This window comes from Argiope bruennichi, chromosome 9, assembly GCF_947563725.1.
Source record: "Argiope bruennichi chromosome 9, qqArgBrue1.1, whole genome shotgun sequence".
Classification (NCBI taxonomy): Eukaryota; Metazoa; Arthropoda; class Arachnida; order Araneae; family Araneidae; genus Argiope; species Argiope bruennichi.
In genome coordinates, this window is record NC_079159.1 from 56,967,356 (window position 1) to 56,993,589 (window position 26,234).

Here is a 26,234-nt window from a genome sequence, read left to right on the forward strand (position 1 = left end):
AGTGAGTAAGGTAGAAAGATAATGAAAAGGATAATGGTTGCCGTAGTTAATTTATCTAACTTTGTCGGAGACTTGCATTAAGATAGATTTCAGGGTTGTTGTTTTTTTCTCCTTTTCATAAATCGAGTGGTCTGCCGAATATTTTCTTCCAAAAATTTTCTTGATTTTTAGTAACATTTTTATAAGATCTGAAATGTTTCCTTTACTGAAATCAGAAATATCTTGAAACTTATACTTTAAAAAAAAAAATCCTTGTTGCTTTTAGCTTTTTTTTTTTTTTTTTTTTTTTTTCATACTAGCTAGGCCAGTACTCTTTTGGTGGATTCCTATAGGAAGACTACTTACTGTGACGGTTCTTGTGATATAACTTTAGGAAAATTTCTGCAGATTATCACCATTCATGGTGCCTAGAACCCCAAACCACCCTTTATTCAAAAGTATATATTTATACAGGGTGGTTATAATTAAACTTCCCTTATAAACAGCATCCTACAACACAAATGAGTGAACGAATTGCAACGAAATTTGATATATAGACTATACACGAGATGCGCTCACTGAATTTCAATATATATATGTAAGCATTATTTGAAGTGAAGCAGGATGCAGTTTTGAAGACAGTGAAGAGACTTTTTAACATTTTTAAATTAATTTTAATATCCATCGGGAAAGCATAATTATTTACAAACAAAGGCGCGGACATTGCGCCTGCGCCACAGTGCGGTACAAAGCAGAAGTGGGGAAGAAGGGAGACATAAATTATCCCTTTTCTTATATAACCTTAGATTTTGATAGGGAAAATATTTCTCCATAGTTAATAAGATTTTGGTATTGATTTCTGACGCGTGTCAATCACATGTAAAGGAAACACAGGGATCTTTTAAAAAAGAATGTGCTTACTGGACATTTTTTTTATCCGTTCACGCTGAGCGTGTGAAAGTGTCGGCGTTTAGCCGATTCAGCAATTTTATAAAGCTTCTCTCGAATTAATTAAGTAGAGAAAGTGGAATTGGATCACGAAATAAGAGAATATTTTAGAATGAAGTTACGATGGGCTAAATTAAGATAAAGTCTTGGAAATTAATTAAATTGAAATTTGAATTAAAATATCATCACACACACACACACACATCCACCAGAGGCCGCCTTTTCCGGAAAATCATTAACACAATAAACTACCAAAATGGAATACAGAAACAATATTAACAATCCAGAACAAGAATAATAAGTAATAAAGTGTAAAACTGGGAAAAGCTGTCAGCTCTAGGAAAAAAATGTTGAGATTTGCATGCTTGTGAAGAAGAGGAATCTTTATGCTAAACAAGTTTGGGCATGAAACGTTTGCAGACGTTGTCATGTTTTATGTCGATGTTTCCGGCTGTAATGATAATGGTATCTTTAGCTGAACATGCGTTATTAATGAGGCTGTTTTACGAAAACAAGATGAATGCTTCTGCTGCAGTTTATGAATTTCGTCGTGTAAAGAACCTACGGCGCGGACCAATATCTACTAAAGGTGTTCGGTCCTTGATTAAGAGATTTTAAGCGACGGGAACGTTAGGAGCTCAATCTGGAAAAGGCCGTAAACCTGTAATACCGGTACTTGTTGATGCCGTCAAGAATAGCTGTTGCCGAACAGACACAGACATCAGATTTTGTGGCAGTAACGCACATGCAATTTTTCGACAGACAGGCTATTCTTACAGCCCCGTCTGAAAAATGCTCAGAAACGTAATGCACTGCTTCCCATACACGATCCACCATACCCAAGAGCTGCTTCATAGGGACAGGCCACAACATCTCTCATTCGCAGTCAATTTTCTCAACAGAATGACTGTTGATTCTGCCATGGCCTTGGAATATTCTGTGGAGCGACGAGGCTCATTTTTACCTAAATGGGACAGTCAAAACACAGAATTTCCGCATTGAGGCTGAGGAAAATCCGCAGATGCACATTAAAGTTCTCTTACATTCTTCAAAGGTTTTTCTTTCATTCAGGTCAGTCTTCAAAGGTTTGGATTCACGGCGACATTCATCCTTGGACCATTTTTCTTTGAGGAAATAACTGCACGTGGTCCTGTCACATGTTCCGTTATGGGCTCATCGATACCATGACATGCTGCAGACGTTTGTTGTGCCGTAACTACAACAAAGGCAGGTCCTTTCATCGACCGTTTTCATGCAGGATGGTGCGCCCCCACATATCCAAGAGTGCTTGAAGGCGCTATTGCTACAACACTTCACCAACGAACATGTTATTAATCTCTTCTTTCGTAATTCATAATCACTACATTCTCCGGATCTGAATTCGTGCGATTTCTGTTTATGAGGACACTTAAAAAGTTCGGTGTATCGTGGAGGTGCTGCGACATTGAATGTTTTAAAGAACTCCATAACGCTTGTACGATGCATCACACCTGATCAGTTATGATCTGCTATTGAACACACTGTCCACCGACTTGAAATTTTGCAGGTGAAGGAGGATGGTCACATGGAGCACCTTTCCCTACATCGTTCTGGGAACGATTAACAACTGCTCCTCTTGTGCAATTTCGTCAAAATCTGCTTTTGTTTCTGAAAACTGTTTTTTTTTTTTCCCTCCTTAAACAGCTTACTGTTATTTTTTCCTTGCCTTTTCTTAATGTGGTTCGATGACAAGATGGTCAGAAACTAGTCAATAAATGTTAATATTGTTTCTGTATTCCGTTTTGGTCGTTTATTGTGTTAAATCTAATGTTTTTCTGAAAAAAGCGCCGTCTGGTGGACATTTTGGAACTGGTTTTTTTTTTTCCCCCAAATTCCGTGAGCGCATCTCGTGTATAGTCTATATACCGAATTTCATTGCAATCTGTTCACCCGTTTGCGTTGTAGGATGCTGTTTAAAGGGGAAGTTTAATTATAACTACCCTGTATATTTATATATATATATACTAGCCACCTTTGGCGACCAGATGGTTCGCCAATCTTAATGTTCGTTTAAATATTAATAATTAAATATTTTACGCAATTCCTACTTTAATAGATTCTGCATCAAAATATTCTAAAACTTCAAATTTTGTTAGTCATATAATTCACTCATAATATTATAAAGGCCTTCTGTCATAATGTAATATGTATCTCTAATTTTCTGTTAGCTCCCGTAGAATTTATGCTTTAAATTAAAGTGGAAAGAATTAATCTGCAATTAATATAATAATATTTCTTACTGAAACAAAGCATTTTTTTATAATATGATTACTGATAACAGAGTCACTGAGCGTTTAAACTTTATGGGAACTAAAGAATATCTTTCTTAATTTATGTAATTTGTCAATAACATTTTCTCAGATTCATCATGAACAGATCGATTAATTAACAATGTTTCATTTTAAATGCATCAAACAGTAAGAAAATAAAATGAATCGTTTAAAATAATTGGTCGAAAACAGGTTTAAAAAAAACTACTTCAAAAACGATGTACTTAAAACTATAAGCATATACAAAAAAATATATAACTAACATAAATATAATTTAATTACAAAAGCCTGCAACTAACCTAAAAATAATTTAAATCAAGAATCATCCGTTGATAACAATCAGAACACAATGCACATGCGTGAATTTTCAACGCCAGTTACGGAACGCAAATGCGTGAGTTTTTCTACGCCAGTTGGGGTAACGCTATGCAGATTAGAAATTTTTAATTTCCTTTATTCTGTTTTATTTAATTCAAAAGTACTTCAGAATGAATCTGAAAGATCTATTAATTAACAATGTTTAATTTTAAATGCATCAAACATTAAGAAAATAAATAGAATCGTTTCAAATAATCAGCCGAAAACTCTTAAGCCTAGCCTCATGACTGTTGGGAAAAAAACCTGAATCCGTACTCATTTGGCGGTGGAGAAAATGAAAAGATTTTTTTGGCGGGATTTAGTTAGTTTGGGATTTTTTGGCGCAAGGGCCATATTTCGCCATGCTGCGCCAATAGTCATTTTTGGCGGGAAAGTTAGTTTTTAATTAATAATTAAAATTCTAATTAAAAATTCAAAAAAAGGACTATCCTATCTTTTAAGTTAGATAAAACTGCACACGGTGTGCAAATTTGATTAAAATCGGTTAAGTAGTTTAGGAGTCCATCGCGGACAAACAACGTGACACGTAATTTATATATATTAAGATATATAATATTATTTGCATATAACGCTTTCACCGTGTTACTTGTGAACAAGATAACTACAGTCATTTCTTTTTGATTTTAACCGGCTTGGAATATGTTATTTACTTTGTAAAAACTTTGGACGAGTTCGTAAATGGGCTATCTAGCTCAAAAGGGGTGGAAATGATAGGGATTAAATTTTCATTTCGTTATAACTTTCTTAATAATGAATATAGAAAAATAAACCAATTACCCAAATTAGTGCCTCATTAAAACGATCAACTTTTGTATTCAAAGCTCTTCGGTAATTTCAATATCGTAGAAGTTTGGGGCTAAAAAGGGATTTTGAAGCCCTAATTTTGCCTGAAATTGGATTCGTGAAATATTAGCATAGACGAAAAGGAATTTACTTTCGCCTTCCAGCTTGACAGGGAATTTGTTTTTTTTTTTTTTTTTTCCCGAGAGATTTTGAAAATTCGGTAGTGTATGCTGTAATTGACTATTTAATTGTAAGAATAACGTGCATTAAAATATCCTGTAAATGTATCGGGAGAAGCCCGGAGAGCTTGATGGGGATATGATTGTCAGTAGTATAGGGATGATGGCTCTCATATAAAAAGTACCTTTCACTAGATGATGGCTCTCATATAAAAAGTACCTTTCACTAGATGATGGCTCTCATATAAAAAGTACCTTTCACTAGATGATGGCTCTCATATAAAAAGTACCTTTCACTAGATGATGGCTCTCATATAAAAAGTACCTTTCACTAGATGATGGCTCTCATATAAAAAGTGCCTTTCAAAATAGTTGAAATATTCAACTAAATGAATTTTTTTTATCTCATTTCAGAATTAAAAATTTAGAATAACATTATAATTACAACAAATGTCTCTAGATTATAATAAGAAATAAGTAAAATTTTATCTGTATACGGAGGAACATTGTTCACTCATATATTTAAACCGAAGCGATTAAATTGATCTAGAATTGTTTTTATAACTTTACAAGTTCATTTTTCACCGAAAGGAAATTGATAGAAGGGAAAAAACGTTACGATCAAGAATAAAATCATGAAAAACAATGAGTGAGAGAAGCATTGCTGGCTCATTCGATTGAACCGCGGCGATTAGAATGAGCGAGCAATGTTTTTGCAAGGTTATAAGTTCTATTCCCACTAAAAAAAAAGAGGCACAACAACTAAAAGAACCTTCAGATAAATTACAGATCTGAAATGATGCACGCTGCAAATGAAGTTTGCTGAGAAGAGAGTATGCAGATACGAACCTTGGTACCATTGAAATCACGGTAGAAAATGATCCGTTAAAGCAGGTGTATTCAGGTCGGGAGGAAAGGTTAAGTACAAGTTTGCGAAGAAGAGGAAATGCGCGTTCCATTTTTTTTCCAAGGTGAAAAAAAAGCATTTGTTTATAATGGGGGACATCTGAAGAAAAAAAGAATATAAAGAAATTTATCGATCGAAATCGTCATTTAGTCAGTCAGCATACACGAGAAATGGATGGAAAAAAGTTGAGCTTGCTTGTTTTAATAATTCTAGCTACAGCAGAATTAATTTTTATAATATCAAACCACCTTGAGACGACTGACAACGAAATTAAAATTAATAATAAAACGTGCTTTCGTTCGATACATATAGGAAGGAAATTATTTTATCATGAATGTTTAAAACAGGGTGCAAATATTCATGACATACGATATTTTTTTAACGTAAATTCAACATATTTATCAGCAAGCTTTTTAGGAATTCAAATGACTGAGGAGGAATTTCAGAAAGTATGTGAACAATGTTCAAACTGAAACATCCTTCGTGTTTACTATGTGTAGGAGCATCGCAGTCGGGTAAAACCTCATTGGTGCGACAAATGATTGCACATAAAGCATATGATTTTGAATTTAAAAATATTATCTGGTGCTATAAAGTTTTTCAGCCATGGTTTGCTAAAGAAAAAGAAATGAAATTTGTTCAAGGTTTTCCAGAAAAAGTCGAAAGCGGAAATCTATATGTATTTGATGATCAGATGGATCAACTTTGCCAAGATTATGCGGAATTGTTCACTATTACAGCACACCATTCTAGAATCAGTGTGATTCTGATTTTGCAGAATCTATTTCCCCGAAATAAAGTGATGCGAGACATAAGTCTGAATGCACAATATGTAATATTATTTAAAAACAATCGTGACGTGGGACAAATCCAGTGCTTCGCAAGACAAGTATACGGAAATAAGGCAGCATATTTTATGGATGCTTACAAAAAGAGCACGCAAGGCAATTTTAACTATTTGTTGGTGGACCTACACCCGAGAACGGATGAAAAATTTAGGCTCAGAGAGAGCGTGTTCCCTGATTCCAATGGATTTTATTGGATATATTTACCGATAAAATGAAGAATATAAAGAAGCATTATCACTTACTGAAACTACTACTCAGCGCATCTCCAGCACAAAAAAGAGCAATAATACGGACTGCTAACAAAAGTCAGTTACATTGCTTATGCGAAATTTGTGTAAACGTCTTAGGTGGTAATTTATCGGTGAGCGTAAAGAAATTACGTAAATATAAAACGGCCATAAGAAAAATTGTTAATAAAAAATTATCTTTAGAAAAAAAGAGAAAAGAATTAATTAACCAAACGGGAGGCTTCCTACCCCTCATTCTTCCCGCAGTTCTATCTGCGTTAGTAGGCCTTGCCGGAAAAGCAATAGGAAGCTGAATTTAATATTCGCAGCAATGTCTCGGAGAATGGCTCTCGTTCCTGAAGATTTAGCAGCAACTTACTTTTCGAAAACATCAGATACCGGAGTACATGGTATTGAAAACCAAATATTAAACCTTCTTCATGAGTCAAACTATTCGGATGATGCAAAAGCAAAACTGTTGAGCCAACTGCTTTTAAAATATCAGCATGCTATAAATGTGCCTAAACCACCGATACGTGTAACTATTGAAGACTCTAAGGAACAAGTTCAAGAATCGCCTAAAAGTAACTCAGTGGAAGATCCTATATTACGTGATATCATACTTTCAGTTCCTGCGAACTTCCAAAAATTTATTTCGCCTATTGCTGAAAAATTGAATACACGCAGCTATGCTTGGAATGAATATGGTGAATTGATGAAAGATAACGAAATCGTTAAAAACACAAACGTTATTGACTTATTTTCATATTTAATGAGAAATGTAAAGAAAGGTTATGAACCACATGGTTTTTCAGTGTTTTGGAGGGGTATTAAAGAGATAAAAATACCAACACGTTGGATTGGCAACCAGAAGCTAGTAGAAAATTTCGGGTTTGACACAGACGCAGGCGAGATCCAAAACGAAATTAATCTGAAATCTCCAGATTCAAAAGCAAAGAAGAAGAAGCAAAACTCGAAAAGAAAATGGAAAGAATATTAGAAGCAGCATATTACGATTTCGCAAATCCTGCATCATTTGGCGGAATAAAGAAACTATCAGCAATCTCTAAAGTTCCATATGAGAAAGCTAAACGCTGGTTAATGACCCAAGATACTTATTCGTTACATAAACCAGTTCGGTATAAATTTTCTCGGATGTCGACGCTTTCATATGGTATAAATGATTTATGGCAATGCGATCTTGTGGATTTACAGCATTTAGCAGAACATAATAATGGGTTTAAGTATTTACTCACCGTAATTGATGTATTTTCGAAGTATGCCTATGTTATACCTCTTAAAAGCAAAACTTCTGTGGCTGTAAAAAATGCTTTTGAAAAATTGTTACAGCAGGTTAAGCCTAAACACATTCAAAGCGATAAGGGCAAGGAATTTTACAATACGCAACTTCAGTCATTGTTTAAGAGGTACAGCATTAACCACTATTCAGCTGAAGGTGATCATAAAGCTAGTGTTATTGAGAGGTTCAACAGAACTTTAAAAAACAAAATGTTCAGGGTATTCACATATAGAAAATCTTATAGATATGATGATGTGCTACAGTCACTAGTAAAGTCGTATAATGACAGTGAACATCGTAGCATTGGCATGGCACCTTCAAAAGTCACTCGTGATTTTGAACCACATATCTTCAAAAAATTATATGGTTACACATTGAAGAACTCGCGAGTGATTTTGAATAAGGGAGATTTAGTAAGAATATCGAAAGCGAATAAATCGTTCAGACGAGGATATTTACCAGGGTGGAGCGATGAGGTGTTTATGGTGTCAAAAGTATATCCCTCTTATCCAACTACATTCGAGCTTCAAGACCTTAAATCAGAAGCTATAAAAGGACGATTTTACGCAGAAGAACTCCAGAAAATATTGAAACGCCCTGAGGATTATTGGCATATAGAAAAGGTGCTTAAAACAAAGGGCAAAGGTACGAAGAAAGAATATTACGTGAAGTGGAAAGGCTTTGATAATCGGTTCAACTCGTGGGTAAAAGCAGCATGGATGAAGTGAACGATTTTTACATTACGCTTCCCAGCAACTCTAGCATGGATTACTTTCCAAAAAATACGCAAGCATCATTCAGAACGAAATTATCTCGTCCAATAATACTAACTGGTGAATGGGAAGTTGGTTTATCAGAAATATTCGTTCCTCGAACCTGGTTCAACATCGGAAATCATAATAATAAATATTCGATAACTTACGAGGAAACAAAATTGGTGGAAAAGGATTTTCTGGAATACTCAATCAGAATAAAAATTGAACAGGGAACTTCTGATGAGGATATAATCGATAACATTAACCAAAGTATTGAAGCAATATGTGGACATTTCGTCTCTTTCGAATTGGATCACAAGAATATGAATATACTTATTGCTCCGAATTATGAACTACACTTGACAGCTGCTGATTCACCAAGATTGTTAACTATGTTAAACTTACCTAGAGAGGATAGAGTTATAAAAACATCGGAAAGTTTTATGTACAGAAAACCATCAAAGACAAACAAAGACAATATTTTCAAAATTATCGCTCGAAATATGAAAAGGCATTTTATAATTCGCGTCACCAGGTTTAATCATAAGTATACTGATATGAACAACATACATCACGAACTCTTTCAGCATATAAATCATAATCTAATGCAGACCGGTATAGGAGGTGCAGCGGATTTTATATTCGACTTTAAAGAAGATAAAGTAGAAATAACGGTTCAAAAGAATGTTGAACTCGAGTTTAGGTTATTATATGCCCCGTTGTTTATGCGAATGTTGGGCATGACGAAAGATATTGTTTTAACGGGTAGAACGTTACATGTTTTGCAAAAAATTGAAAGGCCTCCTATGAACGAATACTTCCGCGTGAGCATTACGGATAAACCAACAATTCCTGTGAAAATTAAAAAAACAGAGGATATGGAACTACAAGTCGGATTTTATAAAAACTCAGAGCAGTTGTTTGGATCTTTTAAACACCTTGCTTTTAATCATTTAGCGAACAATAAGATCAAAATTCATATACCAGAAAATTCAACTCTGACTTTACAAGAAGGATTAAGAGATCTTTTAGGTTTCAAAGAATCCACATTAAATGGCGGAACTCATATATCTGACTATCAATTGGAGTTAGATGGAGGAATCACCGAAATTTATGTCTATAGTGATATCATAGAATCGCACTTTGTAGGGGATACAATTGCTCCTTTACTCCGTATTATTCCTGTTATGTCGAAAAAAGAAGACCAAATAGTAATAAATTATCAAAGACCGCTGTATTTTCCTTTGCGCAAAAATTATATCGATTGCATAGAAATCGAATTGAGAAGTAGCTCTGGAGATGGTATAATTTTTACCAGTGGGAAATCACTCTTGGTTCTCTCCTTCCGTCGCAGAACACTATAAAACTATTACTTATTTTGTGATGAATCATTTTAAATCCGATCGTGAAAGAGAATGCATTTGGATCAAAAAGCTTGTGAAGATTATTACTGCTCGCAAGTGCAGGCTGGCGGTGGACCATATTTTCAGGGTGTTGGCCACCAAAGAGGATATGGAATGTTTTCAAATTTATTTCGATTTATTTCTCCCATAGCACTGAAAGCTGGAAAGTATTTAGGAAAACACCTTCTAAGCGCAGGTTCAAAAGTAATGTCAGATGTTGCTTCAGGTTCATCTCTTAAAGACTCGGCAAGATCGCGATTTCGCGAAACATCAAAACAAATAAAAGACGACATTATTCATAAAATTCAGAGCGGTTCGGGTATAAAAAGAAAGAAATTACAGAAGAAAAATCATTCGCAACGTGTCAAGCGGAGCCGAAAGAAATTAAAGAAAGCAGACATATTTTCATAATGGATTCCCGAGCGTGTGCTTGCTTGCAGAGTGAATTAGACCTTTTTAACGTGAATCCTGTACAATTATCAACAGAAGACAGCTCATTCACTGAGATTTTTCCTGTTGCATCTCTGAATGAAAAGACGCCAATTGAATTTTACGTAAGCGGAAGTGGTGAACATTATCTGGACTTATCCCATACACTTCTGCATCTACAAGTGAAAATTAAAAAGAGAAATGGAGCAGTAATTGGAACGCCTGATCAAGTGGCTCCTATCAATTATCTCCTTAATACGCTATTTTCTGAATGTTCAGTTACATTAAATGACAAGCAGGTTTCTTCGCAAGCTAACTACGCATATAGATGTATTTTCGATGCTTTGCTTTCACCTCGAGCTGTTCAAGAATCAATGCTAACATCGGGTCTTTTCTACAAAGACGCTGCTTCTAAGCATGAATCAGTAGAACTAGCTAATGTTGGTGATAATGCAAATTCCGGTTACCAAACTAGATATAACATCTGCAAAGATAGTAAACTTATAGATATGATAGGTCCATTACATTTCGATCTAGGCAATCAGAGCAAATGTCTTATAAATTCGGTGAATCTTCGGATCAAATTAGAAAGAAATAAGGATTCTTTTGCTCTGATGTCAGCCACGCAAGATTTTAAAGTAGTTATATATCACGCATCATTATTTGTTAGGAAAATTAAAGTCGCTCCCTCAGTCGTGATTGCCCATGAATTAGCTTTAAGCAAGGGAGTTATAAAAATGCCTATTCGCAGAACAGAAGTGAAATCATTCGCACTTTCTTCAGGAATGCAATCAATAACTATCCCTAATGCGTTCATTGGACAATTACCGACACGACTTATAATGGGTATGGTATCTAATGCTGCATTTAATGGGGATTTTTCAAAAAATCCATTCAATTTCAAGCATTATGATTTATCATATCTTTGTATATTAGATGGCAATCGTATGATTCCGTCAAAGCCCTTTCAACCAAAATTTGATAATTCTAACAGTTACAGCAGATGTTATATGAGTCTATTTACTGATTTGGGTAGATATCATAAAGATCAAGACATTAATATAAGTTACACTGAATATAAAGATGGGTATACGCTGTTCGCTGTAGATTTGACGCCCGATCTCAACGCGGACGGAATGCACGAAAGTATTTCACGCAATGGTAATTTAACTATTGATATAAAATTCAGCAAAGCATTATCTGAAACTGTAAATTTAATAGTTTTTTCAGAGTATCGAAATACTATAGAAATCGACAAAAGTCGCAGTATTTTTTCAGATTTTTGAAAATGGATAGCACAACTTTGTGCAGACTTGCATGCAGCGACTTCCGTCTACGTTCTAAATTTGGAGGCGTATACGCTTCAGATGAATTGCCTAAGACAATAGATAGTTATTCATGTTTTATTGTAAATTTAGATCCTAAAACAAAACCGGGAAGTCATTGGGTTGCAATAGCATTTCGGAATAACAAATGTTACTATTTTTGTAGTTATGCTTCTGTGCCGAATAACAAATATATTTTAAAGTTCATAGAAAATAACGCTGCAAAATTTGCTTGGAACAAATGTAGATATCAAAGCTTAGTGTCGTATACTTGTGGTCATTTTTGCCTTCATTTCTTGTACAATTTTGTGAGAAAGCAAACTTTGTCACCTCTAGATTCTAATAAAATTGAAAATAACGAGAAGTTTATTAAAAAATTTGTAGCTAGCAAATTTCGTTTACAAAATTGCTGCTTTTCTCCATATTCAAATCAAATTTGTGAAGCTCGTGATTTCAGAAATAGACGTCTTTAGACATGTTTCAACAGAATATAATTATATATGCTCTCTCTATAAATTTAACATATTTTTTTGGAGGTCACTTTTCATACAGAGCATATAAAAGAGATACACTAACTGTGGAATTCTCATTGTGCTTCAACTGATTCAGCAGAAACGATGACTTCCGAACTGAGATATGGCTTTATGTACTTGAAGCGTACTGGATCAGCTTATATGATTCATTGCTTCACCGATTCCCTTTACGAAAATATGATATCCTGTGTTCAAGCTGCGAACTCCTATCAAATGGATACAGTCGATTCAGACTGCAGATTGAAGATTGCCTATTTCAAGGTTCTCAACAATAATGATATTGTCAGAGAACTCCATAACGGTTCTGCTATGAATTATCGACAGACATTTGATTGTAAAACGTAATACAAAGCGAACTTCGGCGAATCAATTACTCATGATTCAAAGATCTGCAATGGAATTGTTGACAACTTCAAAGAAAATAAATGTAAATACTAAACTATACAGCTAAGATACTGAGAATAGCTCAGCATTGTAAACTCTATATAAAATTGTAATACTAAGCAGCACTAACTGTCATTTAATGTAACATCATCAATGAATCGATGTTCTACATGCATAAGCAACACGAAGAAACTGATTGTACCACTCGATGTAATATTTTAACAATCCCTGAATAAAAATATAATTTAACTGTATAATTGCGTCTGTCTTATTTTGCTTCGCTACATCAGTATGTTTTTTGTAATATCCTATATCACCGTAAAATTACGTTGTTTTATTCTCAAGGTGGTGAAAGTGGGTTAAGGTAGGAAAATGCACATAAAGTTATTTTAAAATTACTTTAAGGTCACCAGTTCAGGGAGAACAAGGCGTTCCTGGGAAATTCTACAGATAATAAACAATTATTCCATTGCCACTTACATAAACAGGGGTATAAATATAAGCTACATCAGCCTTTGTACATATACTACCGATCTTGTTGAAGACTTCATCTTCATCTCTGTCTCCGTCTTCCTCAGAGTGCGTGTATCTAAGTACTACTCAGCTATCATGGACAGTCACAAAGCGAGCGTCAGTAAGTGATTGCATTTTCATATTCTTTTTAGATTGCTAAGCATGTGTAACATAATTTTTTAAAAATAACGTTAAGTTTTCACACTTCCTAATAGGCTTAACTGATAGCGATTCAGACGGCGAGCAGTTATTTCCCCTTCCTTCCAAGGAAAAGCATACAAGCGGTAAATTAGATTTGATTTTATAAGTCAATTTAGACTTTAGATTTTTAAATTCCCAAAGAAAAAACATGACGGTAAAATGTAAAATCATTTTACATTTTGTATCTTTAGATTTAATTTCAAAATATTATCCCTTTTCTGATAGCTAAAAGAAAATCAAACGATGAGAAAAAAGAGGAGTCCACCAAAAGAGCAAAGAATTTCGAGTATAATTTTTCTGATCCGACAGAAGAGAAAAAGCTCATACCCCCAATAAGCGCTTACCTAGGAAAAGGGATTAACATCAGCATCAAGGAATACAGAAAGTCCTATTATCTTGCTTTCCAAAAGAATGTTGGAGATGAAACAAAGAACAGATTCAACATGAATCTTGACCAATTGGGAGCTTTAAAAAAAGCTATAAATGTGTTTGCAGAACATATAAAGAAAAATTGACATTCACGAGTTAAATGAAAATTTTGTAAAAAAATTGAACTAACTTGACAATTTTCCCTATATTCATCTTCTTAGAATGTCGTTTAATAGAATAGAATCAAGTTTTAGAGGTTATATTTCAGCTTACCGACACTCTCCGATACACTCTGATCCCTACAACTTATATAACGAAATTCGAGAAAACATTTTCTTACTCTTATTAGAGCAAAACCTACCTTTCCGTCTTTTAATATGCATAAGCATTGAATTTATTAAAGATACTCATCCTGACAATTTACTGCAAAACGCTTACTTCTGTTCATTTGCTGAACGCATAATATCATATAACCAAGTAAAAAGTAAAGTTAAAAGCTGTTTTCAGAAAATATTCAATTCCATTGAAACATATATCCAAAACGGTAGTGGTTGGGTTATTAATAAAATTAACTTTTTAGATGTTAATATCGGACAGTACAGAGAACCGCGGGGAGGTTGCGGTAATATAAAATTACCTGACTGTTTAAAAAAAAAAAGAACTCTTCTAAATATACGTTGCGATGATCACAAATGCTTCATATATAGTTGCTTAGCTCATCTCTTTCCTCCTGAAAAAAATCCTAATGCTCCAAGCAGTTACCAAAATAAACTAAAATACTTAAAATTGAAAAATGTAACCTTCCCCATGAAACTCTCTAACATAAAGCATTTTGAAAGTATCAACAGCTTAAAGATAAATATTTTTACTTATGACAAAGAAGTTTTCCCCATATATATCAGTAATAAAAAGTTGGGTTCGGAAATAAATTTACTTCTGTATAAAGAGCATTACTTCTTAATTAAAAATCTAAATCGTTTATTAAACTCCAAAAAAGGGATTCATCATTATTGCTCGCGATGCCTGATTGGATTTCAGAGGCGAAATAGTCTTGTAGATCATAAGCGAGTGTGTTGCCAAAATGCCCCCCAAAAACTATCACCGCCTAAAATAAACACTGTAAAATTTACTAGCATTTACAAAATGTTGTTCCATCCTTTTATTTTGTATGCGGATTTTGAATGCATAACGAAAAATATATCTACTGTTTTACCAAATACATCTCAGAGTTTTTCAGCCAACCTAGAGCATCACGAACCAATCAGTTTCGCATTAATAGCAATTAATATAAAAAATGAAATAATATATCACAAATTCTATTGCGGAGAAAATCCAGTACAAATATTTTTAAAAACAATAAAAAAATTAGCAAAATCTTTATTTAAAAGACTATCATGCAATAAACCAATGATCGAGGAAAATATACCAACGGGAAAGCCTAGCACATGTTACATATGCAAGTTAAAATTTGAACCGAGTGATCGCATTGTCAGAGATCATTGCCATGTTTTAGGCATATTTAGAGGTTTCTGTCACGATTCATGCAATTTAAATTTAAAAAGAAGTAATTTCATTCCTGTAGTCATTCACAACCTTAAGGGGTACGATTCCCACTTATTGTTAAAACATATGTCTCCAGAATTCGCGCATCAGATTGATATAATTCCGACGAATAGTCAAAAATTTACTAGTTTCACCCTCGATAATTACATTAAATTTATTGATTCGTACGCATTTCTTGATTCTTCCTTATCTTCTCTTGTAGAAATTTTGAAAATTTCTGAACATCGGTTTGACATTTTTGATTCTTTTTTCCAAAATAAAACAAATAGAAACTTACTCAAACAAAAAGGATTTTTTCCTTATAGCTATTTTTCATCAAAAGATATTTTAAAACAAAAGACATTTCCACCTCACGAAGCCTTTTTTAACATTTTGACGAATTCGAACATAACAAAAAAAGAATACAAACACGCACTGAGGGTTTACCAAGAATTTCATTGTAAAAATTTTCAAGATTACCTTGAATTGTATCAAAATACAGATACAATTCTTTTAGCTGAAGTATTTCAATCGTTTCGACAAACAAGCATGATGCACTATCATTTGGACCCTGCTCATTTCCTAACTATTGCTGATTTAACGTGGCATTCTGGTTTAAAATTCACAGGTCAGGAATTAAAATTGTTATCGAATGTAGAAGACTATGTCTTACTTGAGACTCAAATGAGAGGTGGAATTTGCTTTCTCGGTCAAAGATATGCCCAGGCAAATAATCCATATCTTTCTTGTTATAACCCCGATGAACCTACAAATTATATTGTGAATTTAGATGTTAACAATCTTTACGGACATTGCATGTCTGAATATCTACCTGTGGGGGATTTTCGTTGGCTTTCACCTGAAGAAATAGCTGTTTTTGATTTAGCAAATGTATCTCGATACTCAGAAACGGGATATTTATTAGAGGTAGATTTACTATATGATAAATCAGCTCATGATTTCCATGATTTTCCCTTAGCAGCAGAACACTTAAATATAAATAAACAAATGTTATCAGATTATCAAAAAAAAATATTGTCTGAAAAAAATATTCCATTCACCGAGTGTAAAAAGTTAACACCAAATTTTTATCCAAAGAAACGCTACATTTTACACTACAGGAACTTAAAATACTATTTAAAGCATGGGATGTCTTTAAAAAAAATTTATCGGATCTTGGCTTTTTCACAATCAGACTGGTTGCGAAGCTATATAAATTTTAATAATGAAAAACGCCAACAAGCCAAAAGCGAGTTTGAAAAATCTTTCTTTAAAAAAATGAATAATGCTTTTTTCGGCAAAACATGCCAAAACGTCAGAAAAAGAATTAACTTAAAGACTGCTCTTACACCCGCTGAATGTAGAAAGCATTTAGCAAGTCCTTTACTTGAATACTTTGAGAGCATAAACGAAGACTTCGCTGTCTTTAAGATGAAAAAAATTAATCTAGTTCTCGACAAACCAATTTATGTAGGATTTTGCGTGCTTGAGCTAGCTAAATTACACATGTATACTTTATATTACTCTAAGTTCAAAAAATATTATAAAGAAAATTGCAAACTCTTATACACAGATACTGATTCTCTATTCATGCAAATATTTACAAATAATGTTTACAAAGATTTTAAAAATGAATTTTTTGATATCATGGATCTAAGCAACTATCCATCTTCAAGTGAATTTTTTAATTCGGAGAACCAAAATAAGTTAGGGTTTTTAAAAGACGAAACGAAATCTAAACCTATTTCAGAATTTATCGGTTTACGATGCAAAATGTACAGCTACAAATGTGAAAATACTGAAACGAAAAAGGCAAAAGGTGTAAAACAGAGTTGTTTAAGAAACATAACACATGAACATTTTAAAACCTCTTTACTTAATGAAACGATTCATCGTCACGAGCAATATTCTATACAGTCAAAATCACATATTCTTTCTACAACCATATCAAACAAAATTTCTTTATCTCCGTTTTACGATAAAATATTTTTGAATGAGGATGGTGTGACCGGAAAATGCTTTGGTCACTATTCCTTGCTTGAAGAATAATGGTAGTAAAATTTTCGTTTATTTTTATGTTCTTCAAAAAAAAAATTTTTTTGAAAAACTATTAAGCATTCAATAGCTACCTTCTGTTAAGGGGAAAATTGTCTCTTAGTTCAATTTTATTTCACATGCTTTGTAAGTGAATCAAATGTTTACTCAGATCGACTGGTTGGACTGAGTTTTTTCATGGTTTTCTCAGTCTATAACGCAAATGCGAACCAATATAAGATCTTCCATGAGATATTATTAATAAATACCAAGAACATTTTATTTTTTAATGTAATCAATTTTTATACTATTTTTGCATGTACATATATATATGATTCAAGTTGTTGTTTTTATCTTAGTTAATATTGTATTAATTGTTTGCACTGTTTTTCGAATGAAATGAAAATAATTTGTATTCATATCCTTTCTTTATATACATTTCTTTCTTATATTCACATGCTTTGTAAGTGAATCAAATGTTTACTCAGATCGACTGGTTGGACTGAGTTTTTTCATGGTTTTCTCAGTCTATAACGCAAATGCGAACCAATATAAGATCTTCCATGAGATATTATTAATAAATACCAAGAACATTTTATTTTTTAATGTAATCAATTTTTATACTATTTTTGCATGTACATATATATATGATTCAAGTTGTTGTTTTGTCTTACTTAATATTGTATTAATTGTTTGCACTGCTTTTTCGAATGAAATGAAAATAATTTGTATTCATATCCTTTCTTTATACATATATTTCTTTCTTATATATACAATAAAAATCGTTCAACAATTATCAGTCTGTGCCTCTTTTTTTTGAGTGGGAATAAAATTTATAACCTTGCAGAAAACATTGCTCGCTCTTTTAGTAGTATAGAGATGATGGTTTTCATATAAAAAGTTTTTATATGAGAGCCATCATCTAGTGAAAGGTACTTTTTATATGAGAGCCATCATCTAGTGAAAGGTACTTTTTATATGAGAGCCATCATCTAGTGAAAGGTACTTTTTATATGAGAGCCATCATCTAGTGAAAGGTACTTTTTATATGAGAGCCATCATCTAGTGAAAGGTACTTTTTATATGAGAGCCATCATCTAGTGAAAGGTACTTTTTATATGAGAGCCATCATCTAGTGAAAGGTACTTTTTATATGAGAGCCATCATCTAGTGAAAGGTACTTTTTATATGAGAGCCATCATCTAGTGAAAGGTACTTTTTATATGAGAGCCATCATCTCTATACTACTATTGTCATCTGCATCTGATTCGACTTTAATTTTAAACTTCATTATCTATAAAAAAAAAATAAAAAAAAAAACTACTGCAAAAATTTTTTTAAAAATCAAATCTTATGTTTTACTGCTTAATACATACATATTTTATTAAAATGGGAGATAATTTTTTGTGTGCTAATTCCATCATTGGTTTTCAAAATTGTGTTTTTTAAATCCTAAAGTGACTTCTGAATTCTGATTTTATTCTATTTAAGGGGATGGTGGGCACTATTAGGCACTTTCGCGTATTATTCGTTTAGGGTTATGAAATTTTTTATGCATATGTATTAAAATATAAATGTGTCAAATTTCTTTGAAAAAAAACTTTTAAAAACATTTGTTATATATATGTTTTAATGTTTTATTTATAAAATATTTATTTTTAAAAATTTATTATATTTTTAAAAAATTAAATTATATATTAAATTTCAAAATATTTCAGAATTAATTTTTTAATTTTTTAAATTTTTTCCTCATTACTCAATATAAATTTATTTGGAACAAAACTGTGTATAATTTTGTAATTAAAATCTAAATCTCAATTAAATGCTAATTTTTTTAGAAATATTTTTATACACAGTTACTGAATTTTCATAAGTTTTATTTCTGAACTAAAATTGACTTTTAACTATCTTAAAACCCTCGAAATACAAAATGCATACTCTGTTACCTTTTAATGTTAACCGGACTCTTTATTATCAGTTCTATTTAATCTCTGCAAAAATGAAAACACCTGGAGCATTTGAAAGATCAAACTTCAAATCTAACTACAATATCATTTTCAGAAAAGTCATTAAAATGTACTTTTCCCCCAGGCCTTTCAAATGTTCATTTTATTGAATAATACATTTTATGACACTATTTTAATTGAATTTAAACATATATTTTGGTGATGAAACAATAAAAATAAAATGCCACTTTTCATCCATTTTTGCTTATTTCAAAGTCCACTGTTCCCTTAATGACTTTTCAGGTGATCTTTTTAGGTGTAGGGAAACTGAATCTTTGGATATCAGTTTTCAAAATTGGTGAAATCTTTAAATTTTTTTCCTTATTTTGGTGGCGTAATTTTTGAAGAGCGCATGCATTTATTTCTGTCATGCTTTTACATTTATACAGTTTCGAATTTGACTAATGACTATAAATACTGAATGATTGTTTTCTCAGATTTACTTCCCGTTTCTAAATTGCTTTATGAGCTACTGGGTATGAACTTCGGTGTGTGAGCCTTCAAATGTCATGAAATGGAGACAACATCAATTGAAGTAAAAAATTTCACATACATGCATAATGTGATTCATAATTATATTAAAATACTTTATACCAATAAATATCTCCAGTTTTGTTGTGAGAGTCAGAGTCGAAGTAACTATTTTCCTGTAGTTAGAATTTTGTTAGCCTTTCATCCTAAGATTATAAAGTGTGTCCACTCTATGCCGTGGTCCTATCATTAGGCACATATTTTCAGTTGGAAAAATGATGGAAAGGATGATATTTTGTGTCATTAATCAATAAATGCACATTTGAAAACAATCCGAAGTATAATTTTTAAACTGTCTATTAATCATATTTAGCAAAAAATTCTTGAAACACTAGTATTTTAAGTAAAAGTAGTTGCACTCTTTTGTAACTAAAACTGATCGAGTTATAAAAACTTTCACTGTTTTGACCATCTAAATGACCGTCTCGGGGGACAATATTCCAGTCAACGGAAATGTTTCCTCAAATTAGTTGTTGTTTGCTTCAAATGATGAAATTTGGTTTCAGAATTTATTCAGTTCTATTCTCAGAAGTATTTGTTTAATTTTATTTATTTTATTTTTTGACTAAAATATAAGAATATTTTAGTAAACATGATTAATGGGATCGGGAGATTGTAATAAATAGGCTTCGTAATTTTTTCAGCAGTCCATTTATTGACTTAAATTACATGAAATATAGTTCTGTATATCTTAAAGCATTTTTCCAACTGGATTTTAAAACATTTTAGAAAATTAGCAATCGGATCATGATTAAAGTGTATTCCTTACATATGCCAGTGTTGAAATAAAACTTTTTTCACTATAAATTGATCTATATGTAGATATTTCTATACTGATGAAACAAGTAATTTTTCGTTTCAGATTAAATTTTCCTTATTGCATTTACTGTGAAGCAATATATTACTTTAACTCTTCCTGTATAATTGCGTAAGAATAGATTTCATCCGAGTGAAATGATAATCATATGTTAAACGTTTTCCGTCTGTAAAATGTATAGTAAATAGCTAAATTAATTCGATTTTGTGATTCTATCATGTGTTACTTATGTATGACTTATCTCCATAATATTTAACTGAATTAAAGAAGTGAAAGCTGGAAATCGAATTTTTCTTATTTTTTTACCAGTCGCCTTTTGCGAACAACTGATTCGCTTGAAATATTACTTATATTTCATTTGAAGCAAATCGTTTAGATATAACTTCATGATTCTGCTAAATTTTTCGATATTAAGCCGTGTTATTTTAATTGTCTGAGTTAAATCCTGTAGTGCGTAGTAGACACAATTCCAAAACATCACAGCGTTGCGTTATTTAAAATATAAATATACTGTTCATCCATCTTTTTAATTTCCTGATATTTTAATTACTTTTGTAGTGGTATGTAGATTATTATGATCCATGCAGGAAGCAACAGGACGAATGTTTTTAGGAACATTTCTTTTAACAATCACATTCACACACTAAACAAGCACAAACACAAAGACAAGACATTCACGCGCGCGGCTTCACAGTTCAGCATCACATCTCATTCTAATTACAATCGCTATGGGATGGCATATGGAATGGCCTAATCAGGTATCGCCATTTAGTGTCCAAAAGAGGAGATAAGAGTAATGCAACTGCTACACATTTTTATTTGTCTTGTAAATTACAGTGATGTTAAACAGGATCCTTTTTCATTAACTTTCAACTATGGAAGAACATCAAACAATTTTTTTTTTTTTTTAAGTAATGAAATGGCCTGAATTTTAGGGCAACAGTGGATTCTTATTAGAAATTAGGAAAAAAATATTTTTCAAAAATTGCCAAAATGTCGGAAAAATGTGCACTACTATTAAATTGGTTTTGAATAGGCTCGTTCACACGTAAGCTGCTAAAGAATGATCAGTGATTGAAAAAGATAGATTATTGCTATATTTGAAAGAGGAATTGGAATTAAATGTGATAATTATTGGAGAAAAAGAACCAATTCGGAAATTTAAAAACTATGTAAAGTGCTAAGTATTATTAAATTTATATCAATACATAGGATTAAACGGTCAAAGCACACAATTGGATGACAAGTATTGAACAAGAAAAATTCCATTCCAAGATATGGAATGGAATTCTTAGGAAAGCCAGCAGTGAAGAAGATTAAATTAGTATCATTTGAAATAGTGTAAAATTTATTTTTGTGCAATAACATTTTTGGAAGTTATCGCTAAAACAACAAAATTCATTTTCATTTTAATTTATTCAAAAAAAATTTGGAAAAATCACTCCGAAATACATATTTCTATCTTCCAAGCTATATATATATTTACCAAATTTGGCAGCTGTAGATAAAACAGTCTGGCCCACAAAACCCTAACACACACACACACACACACACACACACACACACACACACACACACACACACACACACACACACACACACACACACACACACACACACATTCATTCATTCATTCATTTTTATTAATAGTAGGAACTATTAATAACTATAACTATAGTTGAATAATTTCTTTTTTTATAGACATAAAAACTGTTTGTAAATTGTGATTATTGTTTTCCATTATTTATAAATCGTGGCTTAAATTGTTTAGATCATCGGTTTTTCTATTGATTATCCAAGTAAGTATAAGTGATTCTGTCAATTATATTGCTTTATTTCTTCATTTCTATTTTTAGACAAATTTGTTTTCAACTTAGTTCACTAATGCTACTCTAGGATATATTTCACAGAACTCACGTCCGCCTGTCATTAATATCAAGCCAAATAATTTATCACTTTTTCTCTGTCCGTGAACTTCAAATTCGCTGACTGCTCGCAAACGTCAAAAGGAATGATATACTGACTCTTTCGAATTTTGTTATCGCTAACATTGAAGGAACCGAGTTTTCCAGCCTGAAAAACAAAAATAGTGTTTTATTCTCGCTTTAGCACTTGAAAAATTTATAACCTTCACATCCTGTTTAGCGATAAAATGCATTGTAAGATTTCCAAGCTTTTTTTTTATCTTACCATTGTTGTAACTATTAAGATATTTTAAACATTTCTATAATACTTATTTTTCTATTTTTTATTATGCACCTTCATTTACTTCATATGTGTAAAAGTGGAATTTGGTAGTCGGTTTTACACCCATTAACTTATGTGCTAGAGTTTTAGAATTTTACACAATTAAATATTAGAAAAAAAATCTACTTTTTAGTACATAATACCGTATATTTCTTATTATTCCATTTATTTCTTATTCTGGATCACTTGAAAATTATATATATAACAGCTTTCAATTTTTGTTGCGTTGTGGTGACTTGGTTACAAGGTCGGCTTTGGAATACCAAGATTGGATACGATGCCTATTTTACAGAAGTTTTCTAACTTGGCCGCTGTGGAAACCTATTCTGAACCGAACATTATCACTTTAGTATTCATTTCAGGACACGATGTTATGGCAAGTGGAATGTTTCCTTTTGTTATCAATGTCATCATCTTCATCTGAGCTTGTTTCAGAGTTTTATGGTCGGTTTTTAATAGTCCTCGTATAATTTCTTCGTATAGACTACTACTTTTTTAGACAAACCGTTAATTAAACCGTAGTTTGACTATGCAGTTTCAAGAATGTTTCTAATAATCTAATACTAATTTTTGAAGTCTAATTCTTGTCATTGTTGTGCGTTGATGTTTAATCGCAAGTGGCGTTTTTTATTTACTGTTTAATCATTATTTTAAAATATACATATGTATTTTAAAAATTATTGTATCAATATGGTAGCATAAATTAAAAATGAAAACTTCATGGGTTCTTCAACTAAATAAGTTTGTTAAAGAACATAATCATTGACGACATTTTCAGTAATTTCTGTTCAACTCATTGGAAATTCAAAAATAATATTCATTGAAGGCTTAAAGAAGACCATAAAACCTCTTCCCCTATCAAATATTATATGTAATAAATATATGGAGTCAAATAAGGATTTGAATAAAACTATATCGAACTGCCATGTGCTCTGGTTGGGAAGGGCTCACAATTTTCATTAGCGCGAGCCTAAATCAAGATGTCAAATTTTTTCTTTCAATAATATTTTATATTTTCCGTTATTAGTTTTTACGATAAGAATCTTAATATATCGTAATGTTTATTACTTCATACTATATATTATATATTTATTTCTTCATTTTCACGACTTACAATTATGTAAAAAAAAAAAAAAAAAATCGCCAGAATTTTTGTATTTTGATTGATCTATGTTTCATAAATGAAATATTCCAAGGCTCGATGATCAGATATTAAATTGGGTAATTAAGTCTTAAAACCAAAATGAAAGTATTTTTATACATCTGTCAAATAAAATAACGGAACTCAACAATAATTAAATTAGGGTTACTTTATTTTCGCAACCATATACTGCTCAAAAAATATTAAGGGACTACTTGACTTTAATGAACTTATGAAAATAAGTATACTGATAATTGGTACGAAAAAAAAAACTATATTATAGATTTATCAAAAATAAAAATTTCATCTGCAATTTAATATTTATGAATTCTGGTATAGAAAAAAAGCTTTTAATACTAAAATTCGTTATGTCACAAAAGCTTTTTTTTTTTTTTTTAGAAAACATAATTTGAAAATAATTATAACAATATGATTCGTCAGAATCTATAGCCTAACAAATTATTGGGGATTGGAATACGGACAAACATAGAAAAGAGTTGTGCAATCTGTTGTGGATGCAAGTTCCAAGTTATAGGAAATATTAAACGTTTGCTAAGATATGAATACCGAGTTCTACTATAGCAAAAAAAAAAAAAAAAAAAAAAAAAAATGATTAACTGCTGCTAATAGTTATTTGAAAAAGAACACAAAATCCAGCTAGTTGTAAAAAAAAGGGGGACAAGAAGATGGAAGTTGCCAAGTCAGACTGTCCGAATCGGTTCAAAAGTTTTCACAAAGAATGACCTTGTAAAGTAATGATATATATTCCTTCTCCTTGGCACCAAAGTTGAGCTTCTGAAATAGAAATCGGTCACATGGGTAGAATTAAGTGTTTTTTATTGATGGATCCGATTCAATTTATAAAGTCAAACGATGTACTTATTCTATTATGAAGGGAAAAATGCACTCGAACACAAAACGAGAAGATTCGTAGTTTCGAACCGAATCAGTTTTGATAGATGATGAGTTTATGTAACTTGGTCATGTTTAATGCAATGTTGATGGAATATTCATATTTTATTTCTTACATTGCGATCAGCATTTTTTTAAATTTCATGATGATGTCATCATACTTCATACAGCTGAACTAGCAGATGTATGCATAAAACTGTGACAATACGTCATATGAAGTAACCAATATGTTCCCAGATTGACTGATCAGGGTCGTAATAACCTTCTGGTTAGGTGTGACTTCTAAACTGGAAGGTTCCATGTTCGAAACTCGGTTCTACCGAAGAACCACCATGTTTAGTAGGTTTGGTGCACAGTAAATCCTTCTGAGTTAAATGTCCCGCAGTTAGAGTAGTGCGTAAGTTTCAAAAGGAGGTTACAAGCTTACTTATTGTCTTTGTCATCTAACCACGATTCCAAATAATTAGGACTGTCCTTAAATATCCCTAATTCTGCGGGTCATTAAAATAATTAAAACTTCTGACCAAACTCTTATCGAAGATATTGTAATGCTTGATGGTCTTCACTATCATCAGATTGACTATCAGTTAATAATGGTTGTCATAGGAACAATGCTGTCTGCTTTCAGCAGATGTATTTATATTAATTAATAGACCAAACAAAGGGTATTAAGTGATACTTGGGGACTAATAAAATAAATAGGAAGGTTTTTGATTCTTTCGGAAAGTATAAAATACAGTTTTATGTGCAACAAAAGGAAAAGACAAATCGTGGTATTGGGGGACATATTACATTTTGAATAGGGAAGTAGTCGATCTTATTTCGATGTCAGGAATAAGAGACGAGTCAGTCCGAAGCAGTGAAAATTAGTAGTTGGCTACTTATTGCTTTTTCTGAATTATAGAGTAAGAGCTCGACTATTAGAGAAGATAATCGTTTTCTGTTTGTAATCTATGCACATAGGGCCAAAAAATATATATACAGATTTTTATATTATCCAGCTCCTGTTCTTTCTCTGAAAATGAACTACTATTCGAAATCAACATTACGTATGCTTCCGAACGACGTACTTTTTTTCTCTTTTTCTTTTTCTCATGCATATAAACGTAATAATTTAAAAACGCAATGACTTATAATAACAACCATTTCTATATGGGGAATTGTTATTCTAACTCTTGTTATCATTGGTCTTGTAAGTATAACTAGTTTTATGTCAGATTTTGATTTCAGTCGT

At 32.0% G+C, this 26,234-nt stretch overlaps 2 protein-coding genes across 7 annotated transcripts in view; both read left to right on the forward strand.

Moving 5' to 3' along the window:
- LOC129984662 (calcium-transporting ATPase type 2C member 1-like) overlaps positions 1 to 26,234 on the forward strand; it is a 104,882-nt gene that overhangs the window by 54,625 nt on the left and 24,023 nt on the right. The window lies entirely within an intron of this gene.
- Positions 5,971 to 18,128, forward strand: LOC129984661 (uncharacterized protein F54H12.2-like). 5 transcript variants are annotated; one of them, XM_056094586.1, is made up of 3 exons: positions 5,971 to 13,321; positions 13,416 to 13,484; positions 13,627 to 18,128. In XM_056094586.1, exon 1 carries the CDS (start codon positions 10,427 to 10,429, stop codon positions 11,729 to 11,731), a length of 1,305 nt encoding a protein of 434 aa, XP_055950561.1. In that variant the 5' UTR covers positions 5,971 to 10,426; the 3' UTR covers positions 11,732 to 13,321; positions 13,416 to 13,484; positions 13,627 to 18,128. The 5 variants fall into 5 exon arrangements, with proteins under 5 accessions (XP_055950561.1, XP_055950560.1, XP_055950558.1 ...); XM_056094583.1 differs by having other exon boundaries at positions 12,350 to 13,321; positions 13,397 to 13,484; positions 13,627 to 18,100; XM_056094582.1 differs by having other exon boundaries at positions 12,350 to 13,321; positions 13,627 to 18,100.